This window comes from Mercenaria mercenaria, unplaced genomic scaffold (genome assembly GCF_021730395.1).
Source record: "Mercenaria mercenaria strain notata unplaced genomic scaffold, MADL_Memer_1 contig_585, whole genome shotgun sequence".
Lineage (NCBI taxonomy): Eukaryota > Metazoa > Mollusca > Bivalvia > Venerida > Veneridae > Mercenaria > Mercenaria mercenaria.
The window spans coordinates 10,909-24,370 of NW_026463466.1; the positions used below are offsets into that span (position 1 = coordinate 10,909).

Below are 13,462 nucleotides of genomic sequence, written 5' to 3' on the forward strand. Positions count from 1 at the left end.
TAAATAACAAGACAAAATTTACGGAAGCAATATTCAATGAAAATACACATAAGAATGTGTCTATGTAGATGGCTCTTGATACTAAGTTGATAGCGAATTTGAAGCGATGTGAGATTTTCTCCGGAAAAGCTGATTCCAGAGGCTGGAGGGCATAAAAGACTAAAGTTTTATCTTTATCTTGGCTGGTCATTGCATGTTATCGCTAAATTAGAAAATGGGTCTGCCTCAATGTAATGGTCATTTCAATAACGAGGACGGTATCCGCTCGATTGACAGAAACAACGAGGATGGTACCATGGTATATCGTCAGAGGTATCTGTTTTTCTACACACTGTCTTCGAAAAAATCGATATAATTTTACTGTGATTCCAGTTTTTGTGAAATGAAAGTAACGGTTAACACATAAAATGACTGCTTTTCATTTTCCTAACAAAAATTTCCTCATATAATCCGAAATAATACCATCAATCGTGAAAATATATACCATCGCCTTAAAATATCTTCATTTTCGCAGCAAAAAACGTATTTTTTTCACAGTTATTCAGATTATATTAGATAGATATTTGACATGGATATAGTTAAGGTATGATCTTACACATTCAATACTAAAACTTTTCAAATCTTCAGTTAAATACGGAATAATAAGCTGTTAAAGGTGTGACTTTCCTGTTCACCAACATGTACATAAATCACACGAGGGCGGTATCGCTCACACGAGTAGGTACCCGAATAACCAGTGTGGAAAATATATTTACGATCGCGCTGTATGAAATTTTACTGTTGATTTTATCAAATTTCGACCGTTTCTAAGTGATTTTGCTTATATTAATTAAATTATCTTACTAAAAATGCTCTATCCATATAGCTATATGTATTCTTCAGCGATTTTGAAAATATGAAGATAATCTATGAATTAATAAATGTTTTACACGCGAATCCTGTGTACTCGGTAGCTAAATTACGCGTAAGAATTTTTACTTAAAATTTTCCCGTTTACCTGTTGTTTGTTTACCATTGTATGTTGACATCTGTATGTTTCCGGCTCATCGTCACTACTGGATTTTCCTATGGTGGCGTCTTTCTAATACATGCTTTCTCGGTCCGGGCGTTGTTTATGCCACCATAGGTCCCTACCACATATATACATTGCTGGCCATTACTTTAATTTAGTTTACTAGATTTATTTAATTTTGTTATATCTTTTATCTGAATAAAAGAGTTAAAATTGAATAAAAGTTGGTTAAAAAGCTAGCTAAAATTCGATAAAATTTGATAAAATTTGATAAAATCAGAGTCGGCCTTTGCCGAAAGACGAAAACACAAAGACTCTTATTCCTGATTTTTATTTTGCCTAAAGTTTTAATAAAATTGAATTATAAAAATATATTTAAAAATAATTTAGTAAAAATAGTTGACCATCCTTGCCGAAATGTAAAGTAATTGCAAGGATATGTCTCCTAGTTTTAAAATCATTGTCTAAAAAGAGCCTGATTATGGCTTAAAATTACGTATATGTTTAAAATCAAAATAATTTAAAATATACTGGTAGATAAAAAGTATTTGGCCTTATGATTTAAAATATAGAGAAATTAAAATAACATATATATATACACATTTAACTACTTAAAATTTAGATTTATATAATAAAGTTTAGCAGAGACAGAGAACAATTTCTTTTATTGGTATATAGGCTGATCACTACCAAATAGAATGTAAGCCTCCGCAGGTCTAGTCACAAGTAGTCCAAATATAAATAGTACTAATATTTTTTCCTTTCCTAGTGCATTTTCTCGGAAGCAACGTGCTTACTTTTACCCTACCGCGTTTCAGTATGTATCACTTTGCATTCTAATGAAATCGGCATGTTCCTATCGCATGCTAGATAAAAATGGCGGCGTAAGAATTTAATGTCACGAAAAGAGAAATTGAAAGAAGCGAAAAGTAGTAAATTCAGCGGGTTGTATTTAACGAACTGTAGTTTTCTTATATAAAAGTTAACACCCCCTTTTCTTTTTGTTTTTCTAAAGTAGCGATCTAGTTCTTTATGGGAATATAAGTCTCTGAAAATCTGATATGCTAGAAAATGTCGAAACACCGTTATGAAGTGAGTGGATTTTATATGAAATAAAGAACAGCTGGATTTAGTGGTGTGTACCTACTCTCGCTTGACGAAATGGCGGAGTTGTCGAAAGTTGATGATAATGCTATTCAGTATTTTCAGAACTTCTTGTGTGATGAAAGAAACAAGAAGTTGATGTCAATGTTGAGAGGTGTATTATCAGAATTTGGTTTAGGTCTAGCACGTTCCAGTGTGTTTTTTCTCCGAGTAAATGCATCAAATGCAAACTCTTATTCATGTTTTAAAAAAGCATCGGTTGATACTGAACTACACCGAAAAGATTCTCGTCCACTGGTTGCACCATTGTGTTTGTTTTTCTTGCGTGGTTATGCCACACTTGTGGATTTTCTGGACAAATGTAACCCAAAGATACCAGATGATTTAGCTGAACGTCAGGCACTGAGAGAATTGCTTCAGCTTCTGTCTAATGCAAATGGTAGGTCAGTTTATAGTTATGGAAGAGTGATAACATTTGATTATTGCATAAAAATATAGAGACTTAAATCTTCGAAAGTATGATGTGATGGCTGGGAGGAGATATCTACCCTGACACCAGTTTCAATACACAGCAGACTGCCGATGACACTAAAAATTTGCAGAAACAAAACACAAAATATACATTTCATAAAATGTCAGCAAGGCAAGTTTATGCTTTAAAAAATGTCAGCATAAATTCATTATCAGAGATGTAAGCATTACAAATACTTTGTACCAGAAAATGTTCCCAACAGATTTCAGAAATATATGCAGAATAAGTTTGGATGTGACGAGACAGCGACAGTCGAAAGTTATCACGCTGTCCCGAAACATCCTATTATTTGGACTATATACAACTGGGCCAATGTAAGTGTTGCATCAGAATATTTGGTACAGAGAAATTGTTAAAAAGATCCCTTTTTAGCATGCACTGATGGCATATGCCCAAAACTGTTCTTGATCGTGTTTCCTGCAGGCCTTTTTAACATGGAGCAGCACCTTGCCCCTTTTGAAGTGCCGCCTTGCTGCCCTTCAGACTGCCCGTTTGCGCCACATAACCTTTTATTTTATCAGCCTTGTGTTTTTATCTTGACAAGTGCCCAGGACAGCAAATGTGTATTGTACCGTCAACAAGGGCAGATCAAGGGGGACCCCCACCCCAACACCCGCCGAAAATAGCCAGAGCATAGGTACCGGTAATTTGTCTTTTGTTCTGGGTGAAAAAAGTGCAAAATATGCAAATTTTTCTCGTTCGCTATGCTCGCATATGTAATTTTTCACTTGTTCTGGGTGTAAAAAAAATATAAGAATCCACATTTACCAGTATGTTTATATTACTGAATACTGTATGATTAAATGGAAAAAAGAACAGATTAATACAGTCAGTTATTTTGATTCATACAAGTGTATTTATCGCAGAAATGTTTGAGCAACGAGGGAATGATAAAAAATATTGGCAGACGATCTAATTTTAAATTAGCAAATTTCAAGCATGTACTTTTTACGTCGCATTCTGCTTTCGTTTTTGCATGCCGAAAAAACACCAGAAAATAAAACTTTCCATGTTGATTTGTCGTCATAAATCTTACTGACAAGGAAGACCAATAGGTTTAATCAGCGATATCTAGGTACAAAGTCATCGATAACATGTAGATTTGACGAACTGCCTATGCTTTTAACATAAATTAAATTAATGGTGAAATGATCTGTCAATGATTGACAAAATATACTTGCTCAATTGATAATAGGCAATTGAAAGTTGTTCAATAAAAAAAAAACTTGTTGCAAATTAATTTGCAAATTAATTATCAGCTGATACATGTCTCTGAAAAATGCAAACCAACACTTCATGAAGGGAACAGAATGAGAATATTTGAAAGTATGAATCATCAGTGGCATTTAAAAATGCCCTCTTTGAACAAAAGAAAGGAAAGCTCATTCACAACATGGTAGGCATTATCTAAAGAATAATTTATAGCTCTTTGATGGATTTGTTCGAAACTGATCATTTACACTTATTAGTGTTAACAGAGGTTTTAGTACACACCAGATTATCACTGGGAGTATTTTTTATGTCTCCCCCCAGAGGTGGGGAGACATATTGTTTTTGCCCTGTCTGTCCGTCCGTATGTCACACTTCATTTCCGATCAATAACTGGAGAACCATTTGATCTAGAACCTTCAAACTTCATAGGGTTGTAGGGCTGCTGGAGTAGACGACCCCTATTGTTTTTGGGGTCACTCCGTTAAAGGTCAAGGTCACTGGAGCCTGAACATTGAAAACCATTTCCGATCAATAACTTGAGTACCACTTGACCCAGAATGTTGAAACTTCATAGGATGATTGTACATGCAAAGTAGATGACCCCTATTGATTTTGGGGTCACTCCGTTAAAGGTCACAGGGGCCTGAACATTGAAAACTATTTCCGGTCAGTAACTTGAGAACCACTTGACTCAGAATGTTGAAACTTAATAGGATGATTGGTCATGCAGAGTAGATGACCCCTATTTATTTTGGGGTCACTTGATCAAAGGTCAAGGTCACAGGAGCCTGAACAGTGACTTGAGAACCACTAGGCCAAGAGTGTTGAAACTTAGCGGGATGACTGGACATGCCAAGTAGATGATCCCTATTGCAGCCAACCATCAGTGTCTCTTTGACTTTCGCTCCTGACCCCTGTTGACTTCTTGCCTATACGACTTTGCATTGGGGGAGGCATCCGCTTTTTTACAAAAGCATCTTCTAGTTAAACTTTGATTTTCCTATCCTGGTTGCTCAACCAAGATAGCGTTACTTAAGCATAAGTATAAATTTAATAAACATATTTTGCCTTAGGAATGATATGAATATAAGCACTGCTGTATTAAAGTTGTCAAAAATTTGCATTGACAGGTACATGTTTTGCAAAACTTCATTAGAAATGCAAGTTTATAACATTATTATTACCTCCCTTTGTTCATCTTGGCTGCGCAACCAAGAAAGATTGAATGTAAATTAATTCTGAAGGTACATGCTGTTTTAAAACTTGCCTTTTGTTTCAGGTAGTTGAAACATCCCAGTATTTATCAAATGCAAATGTAAAACTAGAAAATATATTGAAATCAAAAGAAATAATCCACTTTTTAAACACTTTCGTATTAAAGGGAGATAACTACAAACTTTCATAAAAAAATATATATATATATATACATTTCCAATAGGGATCTTACTCTATGTAATGGGTCTTTTTGTTCCTTAAATAAATCTCTAACAGAATAGGGTATATCAAAACTGAAAAATGTCAGAAAATGTTGCTCAAATGTGATTGACCACTTTTAATATGTCATCAAATATTTTTATGCCATTATCATATTTGTCACACCTCCGTTTTTACCTGTAGTAGAGAAACTGAAATTCAAAAAATATCGAATTTTTGGTCGGAATTAAGCCTAATACTAATTTTGTGTACAGGTATGAGCACTGTGTTTGGCAAACTATATACTGTAAAATCATTTAATTTCGTGGGCATGAAATGTTGTTGTTTTGGTCAAAACGGCAATTTCATGGGGATATGAATTTGTGAATATTAACTTTCGAACATAAATTGAATAGGAATTTTACTTGTTCGTTGGTATTAAATTTCGTGGATTGACTCAACCTTGAAATCCACGAAAATTAGTCCCCCACGAATATTAATGATTTCACAGTAAAAATGATATCTGCTAGTCCAGCAGTTACTGGTGATGTAATTATCACTTTCATTTCATTTCAGTCTGATATAACGTCCAACTCATCCACATCCGAAAACAGGCGTAATCATTAGTGATTAACAGCCGAACATAAATTCTAAGCTTCACAGTATTAAAACGAAAAAAAATATCTTAACTTGCTGTTGGTAATATAATTTCAACGGTAACAAAATACTTTTCACACCTGGGGCATGGTCCTCTTCCAAAGTTGCGCACTCTCGAGTCTAAGGTCTAAAAGTTAGGTGAGCGATCTAGGGCTAATATGGCCTTCTTGTTGACAAAGAAAGCATAGGTGAATAAAAAATAGTTTTGGTAGAAAAGCTTCATCTTCTCCTTTACTGAAACTAACATGTACTTTAAGCGGTACAGTGGACAGAACCTGAAAGATTGGTACATGTATGTCATGGTGAACAGGAATTACCTGAAACATCAGTATGTCATGGTGAACAGGAATTACCTGAAAGATTGGTATGTCATGGTGAACAGGAATTACCTGAAAGATTGATATGTCATGGTGAAAGAAATTACCTGAAAGATTGGTATGACGTCATGGTGAACAGGAATTACCTGAAAGATCGGTATGTCATGGTGAACAGGAATTACCTGAAAGATTGGTATGTCATGGTGAAAGGAATTGCCTGAAAGATTGGTATGTCATGGTGAAAGGAATTACCTGAAAGATCGGTATGTCATTGTGAACAGGAATTACCTGAAAGATCGGTATGTCATGGTGAAAGGAATTACCTGAAAGATTGGTATGTCATTGTGAACAGGAATTACCTGAAAGATCGGTAATGTCATGGTGAAAGGAATTACCTGAAAGATTGGTATGTCATGGTGAACAGGAATTACCTGAAAGATTGGTATGTCATGGTCATGGTGAACAGGAATTACCTGAAAGATTGGTATGTCATGGTGACCAGGAATTACCTGAAAGATCGGTATGTCGTGGTGAACAGGAATTACCTGAAAGATCGGTATGTCATTGTGAACAGGAATTACCTGAAAGATTGGTATGTCATGATGAACAGGAATTACCTGAAAGATCGGTATGTCATGGTGAACAGGAATTACCTGAAAGGTCGGTATGTCATTGTGAACAGGAATTACCTGAAAGATCGGTATGTCATGGTGAACAGGAATTACCTGAAAGATCGGTATGTCATGGTGAACAGGAATTACCTGAAACATTGGTATGTCATGGTGAACAGGAATTACCTGAAACATCGGTATGTCATGGTGAACAGGAATTACAAACAGAAATACTAGGCATTATTAGGTATAATCGCATTTTCATTACTCTACCTAAGACATGTATTTTTAACTGTCCACAGTTTAACTCAGGTAAATTAAACTCTGTTTCTTTTTGCAGAGCTGTCAGTCCTTGTTGAAAATAAAGGTGAACAAAAAACAGAATCTGAGGTGACATTAGCAACAAGACTAGCTCAGCATTTGTTGGTACCTCTTGTGCCAGATAAAACCGTCGTAGTTGATTCCGATCAGCATCTACACTTTGCAAGCTGTTGTTCAGTTGGACATTCAGTGAGTTGTGAGAAGGGAGACACATCATTTGGTATGTAATAATGAATAATTACGCTCTTTTAAAGCTATTCTCCACATTTGAGGTGAAATTTTTGAACATGTTCATTTCCACCAAGTTTGGCATACAATTGATATATTATAAAAATGAAAAAAATGCTTGAGTGAAAAGAAATGATGTAGTGAGAAAAAGTGTTCAATATCAATTGGTAAAAGAGGAAGAAGAATGTTGATTTTCTCCATTATTTTTAGCTCACCTGTAGTGAAAAGGTGAGCTTTGGCATCTGTTCACAACTTCTTGTGAATGCGATAGAGACCATATTTTGCAACTGATTTCAATCAAACTTTCACACAACTTGTACTGGCATAATATCTCAGTTCGTTTCGAAAACTGGCCAGATCCTATCATGGGTTCCAGAATTACAATGTATAGCCCCAATTTTGGCCCTTTCAGCCATATAGAGGTTCCAAACTGGGTCATGTGCCTAGACATGATGTGGGTTCAAAAACTAGGTCACTTAGGGCCAGGTTAAAGGAAAATCTTGTTAAGCTCTAGAGACCACATGTATTTAAAGTTTAAAACTCATGAGAATTGGTCAGAATGTTTTTCTTGATGAAATCTAGGTCAAGTTTGAATATAGGTTATCTGGGGTAAAAAACTAGGTCACCCGGTCAAATCAAAGAAAAAATGTGTGTGCAATAGAGGCTGCATTTTTGACTGGATATTTGTGAAATTTGATCAGAATGATTTTCTTGATGAAATCTAGGTCAAGTTCAAATCTAGGGCCAAAAACTAGGTCACAAGGTCAGATCAAAGAAAAACCTTGTGTATGCAATAGGGGCTGCATTTTTCATGTGATATGCATGAAACTTGGTCAGAATGTTTGTCTCCATGAAATGTTGGATAAATCTTTATCTAGGTAACGTGGGGTCAAAAACTGTGTCACCAGGTCAAATCAAAGAAAAAACTTGTTCACACTCTAGGGGCCACATTTTTTATTCTATCTTCTTAAAACTTGGTCAATGTTTATCAGGAAGTCTTGGATGACTTCGATTCTGGGTCACATGGGGTCAAAAACTAGGTCACTAGGTCAAATCAAAGAAAAAGCTTGTTTACACTCTAGAGGTCACTTTTTTACTTCAATCTTCCTGAAACTTTGTCAGAAAGTTTGTTTTCATGAAATCTTGGACTTTTTCTAATCTGTTATTTATTTATTTATTTGGGTTTTACGGGGCACCAACACAGTAAAGGTTATATGGCGCCAAACAGGACTACAAACGTTGGTTCCACATCCAGTCAGGGGTGTAATTGTTTTAAGTTATGTAACCTATTTCAGTTACTTTTTCAAGCATTTTATAACCTGTATTAGTTATAAAATATAAAAAATGTAGTTAACTCAGGTAAGTTTTTCAAAAAAAAGTCTTTTTGCTGTTCTCACAAAGTGACCTTTAAAGTGAAATTAGTAGCAAACTGTGGTTAATCAAATTCTCTTTTAGTCTGAGCGTGACCCGATAAGCATAATGGGATATTAAGAGTTCTATAGCTTTAAAACATTTGCGTAAAACTTTATCAGCCTTGCATAAAAAATTTTTCTGCATAGCTGGAAAGATAAAAGGTCAAGGATTCAGGAAATAATTGCATTAGTCTCATTCATAATGAGGAATTGGCACAGGAGGGCTTTGTAATATTTTATGATAACTGAAACAAGTTATGAAAGTTTAAGCAATAACTAAGATGGGTTATAAACTGCGATAACTTGAAACAGTTACACCCCTGACTGACATCTCATTTACATCGAAATAAAAACATGAGGTATGGAATCAAAATTTGCATACCTGCTGGAATCACAGAGTTACTGCAAAACCAAGTGTTAAGACCCTATTAGTCGCCTCTTACTAATCTGGGTCATGTGGGATCAAAAACTAGGTCACTAGGTCAAATCAAAGAAAATTCTTGTTTACACTCAAGAGGCCACATTTTTGGTCCAATCTTTATGAAAATTGGTCAGAATATTTTGTCTCCATGAAATCACTAGGTCAAACATGTTTACACTGTCAAGGTGTGTTACTCGAGTGACCTAGAGCCATCCCTTTTAGGTAGCTTGAGGTAAAAATAAAACCAGCAATGGTGCTTGACTGAGTTAAAAATACATACAAAATGATTAAAAGTTTTTGTTGCATATATACCTTAAAATATTTCACCTAGATTAGAGTCGTGAAACCGTATACAATCACAGGAAATGAGAGCACCAGTGTCCTTTGGACCAAGGACATAAATTGACGTAAATATTTATGTTCTTTTCTGGGTAAATATAAACCTGAGCTCTTATCTTTGAATTCATTCTGCGTTTTTGTGTCCCCAATTTTTTTTGAGGAAGGGGCCTCTTAGATTTGCCCTTGTTTCTATATCCGATCATCCAGATTTGTGTTATGCATGTCTCAAAAAGTATTGGACCTAGAGTTATCCAACTTCACAGGATTATTATTCAGCATGTGAAGTTTTTCACGTGGTGTTTTAAAAACCACACAGTCAGACCAGAAGTTTGGCCCATTACCGCATGAACAGACTCGGTCAATCGAGTCTGCTATTATTGTACCCCCCGAACAACAAAATTGTAAGGGTGGGTATACTGGCTTCAGGTTGTCTGTCTGTCATTCCATCTGTCTGTCTGTCCGTAGACACAAAACTTGTGCGCACTAACTCTCCTCATCCCCTTGAGACAATTTAATGAAACTTCACACAAGTGATCAGTAACAACAGTAGTTGTGCATGGTGCATGTTAGGTTCTATCAGAAAAAAAATTGCAGTTACGGGACTTCGTTTTTTGTTACTATGCTATATAGAGTCTGCATATGCAATCTTGTGCGTGCCTAAGGCCAAAATTAAAAATATGTTTGTTTGCTGTCTCCCTACCTACCCACTTCAAATGCTGCGCCCCAGAAGTTTTTATTGGACAATGCTGGTCAATTTTTATTTTTTTTTGTCTTAATTTTACAGAACAAATATTCTGTACGAAATGATCATATATCTACTGATCTACTGGCGAAAATATAATCAAAAAAAAAAAAAAAAGAAATTGCCTACCTACCTACCCAACTTTAAAATGTAGGGTCGGGAGACATCAAACAAAGACTTTTTTAAATGTGGCCTAATCTCCCGAACCCTTGCACACAATTTAATGAAACTTCACACAAGTGATCAGTACCAACCCTAGTTGTGCATGGTGCATGTATTTGAGTTAATATGGGACTTTGTTTTTTGTTACTATACTATATACATAGAGTCTATATACATACAGTTCACATAATTATGTAATTTTGTGTGCGTCAAATTGCAATGTTCTATGTCAGTGTGTGCGGGGGTACATTCATCACCTTCAGTGATAGCTCTAGTTCCTCTTGGTTGCATTCTATGCTGCCAAAGGATCTTTTATCAGATTTTATTAACTATCACAACAGCAATCAAATGCCATGTGGTGGTTGTAAAAAGTCTCCCTGTACTTGGATTCAGTGTTGTTATGGTCCTTTAGGATCATGGAGTCCATTCAATAGGTGTGTAATAGTGTTCTGCTTAAGCCGATGCTAGGGGCATGAGAGGTATTGCGCATTCTATTACCTGTCGTGAACAGACTCGATCAAACCGAGTCAGACAGTGCTATTATTCTTTTTTGGTTGCAATGATTCTGTGCTTCAAAAGGATCTTTTTACAGATTTTATTAGTAAAAGTATGCATTCAGTGACAGGAAATGGGGGCACCAGTGTCCTTTGGACCAAGCACGTAAATTGATGTCGATATTTACCTTATTCTGCAATGTTGTATTTGGTTCAAGTGGATTATGCCTGGCCAGATCACACATGAGCCAAATGCATCATTGCAGATTAACACTTGCTTTGATATTTTGCATACTTGTTTACCATCATGACCCCAGTCTGTAAAAAGGAGGAAGCAACTCTATTAAGCATTTTGACTGAATTATGGCCCCTTTTCGACTTAGAATGAATGTTAAAGTTTGCGTACCACCCCAAATATTTTCAAAGTCCATTGAGATATTGCTTTGATATTTTGCATACTTGTTTACCATCATGACCCCAGTCTTTAAAAAGGAGGAGGCAACTCTATCAAGCATTTTGACAGAATTATGGCCCCTTTTCGACTTAGAATATGCTTAATGTATTGTTATAGTTTTACTCATAGCTTATATTATACTATCAAGCACTTAGAATAGTCGAGCACGCTGTCCACTGACAGCTCTTGTATAATTTACATATACCTATATCTTATGTTATATCAGCCAAAATTGACTATGATTTTAGATAAATTAGCCTGAAAACTCATTTGGAACAGTAAACATTTTGAGGCATAGAATTGTAAAGGCACCATCATTACACAATTTCTGAATACTTTTTTTCCGTATCTGATGGGAGTTGAATACAGGGTTTTGTATTCATTAGTGAATTTATACAAGCTTTATTTCAGACAGAAAAATTGTATGTATATAATAAACATTATTTATTTACATTAACTGATAGCTCAATTTCATTTTACAGGCTGTCCTAGAGGCTGGCATGGACAGGCTGATGTCTTATTTCCGGATGATAAAGTATCACTAAGTGTTGTTGCACCACCAGAAGATGATGCTGTATCAGTGACATCAGACTCATCACTTGAAATTAAAAAAGGTGAAAACTTTACAACAGAAAGTGTTTCGCAAGTAGTAGCACAGACTGTTATGTGTTCATTTGTACAACAAAGGAAAAACCCTACACAGCCATGTGCATTAGTGCCTGGAATAGGAATTTGTTCAGAAAAGTTGATAGTGTACCTGTATGACTGTGTTGAAGATATATTACTTACAACTGGACCATTAGACCTGTATGCACAAATGGGTCTGTTCGGTTTGAATCCCCGTGCTATTATAATTCTATGGTTAATTTTGAATCATAAACTGTTTAGTAATAAAACCCCAGAAAGGTATAAAGGTTACATGGCAAATTTTCATCATGTACTTGGTCCAGTACAGCTAGAAGCATATAAGAATGAATCTGAGCAGCCTTTTAGAGCGAGACCAGGTGAGGAAGAGGATATATTGAAAATTTTTAATGAAGAGCATGTTTCTTTTGAAGATGATTTGACTGAAGAAAGAAGGATTCAATTTCCAGAAAGAAGATCTGTTTCATTAAACTGACAAAATATGAGCCATGCCATGAGAAAACCAACATAGTGGGTTTGCGACCAGCATGGATCCAGACCAGCCTGTGCATCTGCGCAGTCTGGATCATGGTCTGGATCCATGCTGGTCGCAAAGCCACTATGTTGATTTTCTCATGGTGCGGCTCAGTTATACATTTGTGTTACATCTTGCATTCATTGTCTGCAATGATTCATCTGAAGAACTGGCAGTGATGGACAGTATTACTAAATACTTCCGGAAAGGAATGCACATAGTCTTGCTTCTGAAATAGATTAACTCTGTTTTTCATTTGAAGTCAAGGTCGAAGTTTCTGTTGTCTAAATTAAAATGAATTGTGATGTTTAGCTCGGTTATATGAAGTACTAGGGTCATTCAGTAAAAATGTTGACTGGTGCCAAAACTTCGAAGAAGATGTTTAAAGTTTGTATCATTTTGAAACAGTGTGTCTCTTCTATGTATGTACCAAATCTGTATAATGTTTGTGCTATGATCATCTGTTTAAATATAGTGTAAGCTATGCGGCTCATGACAGGGACATCTTAATAACATCAGCTTTGTTTACGGAAGTTTATCTTTTTAAATCTGTTGAAGATATACTGAACAGGGTCACACATTAATCCGGAATCCACCTAAAAACCGGAATACACGTTGAATAACCGGAATACACCTGTATTTTTAGGTGAGCTTTAGTGATCGCCCTGTGTCCGGCGTCCGTCGTCGTCCGGCGTCCGTCCGTCCGTCGTCAACAATTTGACTGTTAACACTCTAGAGGTCACATTTTTGGCCCAATCTTAATGAAACTTGGTCAGAATGTTACTCTCCATAAAATCTTGGACGAGTTCGATATTGGGTCATCTGGGGTCAAAAACTAGGTCTCCAGGTCAAATTAAAGGAAAAGCTTGTTA

General features: G+C 35.8%; 1 protein-coding gene across 1 annotated transcript; it reads left to right on the plus strand.

The window, feature by feature from the left end:
• Nucleotides 1–2,165: 2,165 nt before the first annotated feature.
• On the plus strand, nt 2,166–13,123 carry LOC123551294 (uncharacterized). Its single transcript, XM_045340124.2, has 3 exons — nt 2,166–2,555; nt 7,199–7,399; nt 11,914–13,123. The coding sequence occupies exons 1-3, from the start codon at nt 2,174–2,176 to the stop codon at nt 12,549–12,551; spliced, it is 1,221 nt and encodes a 406-aa protein (XP_045196059.2). The 5' UTR covers nt 2,166–2,173; the 3' UTR covers nt 12,552–13,123.
• Nucleotides 13,124–13,462: the final 339 nt, after the last annotated feature.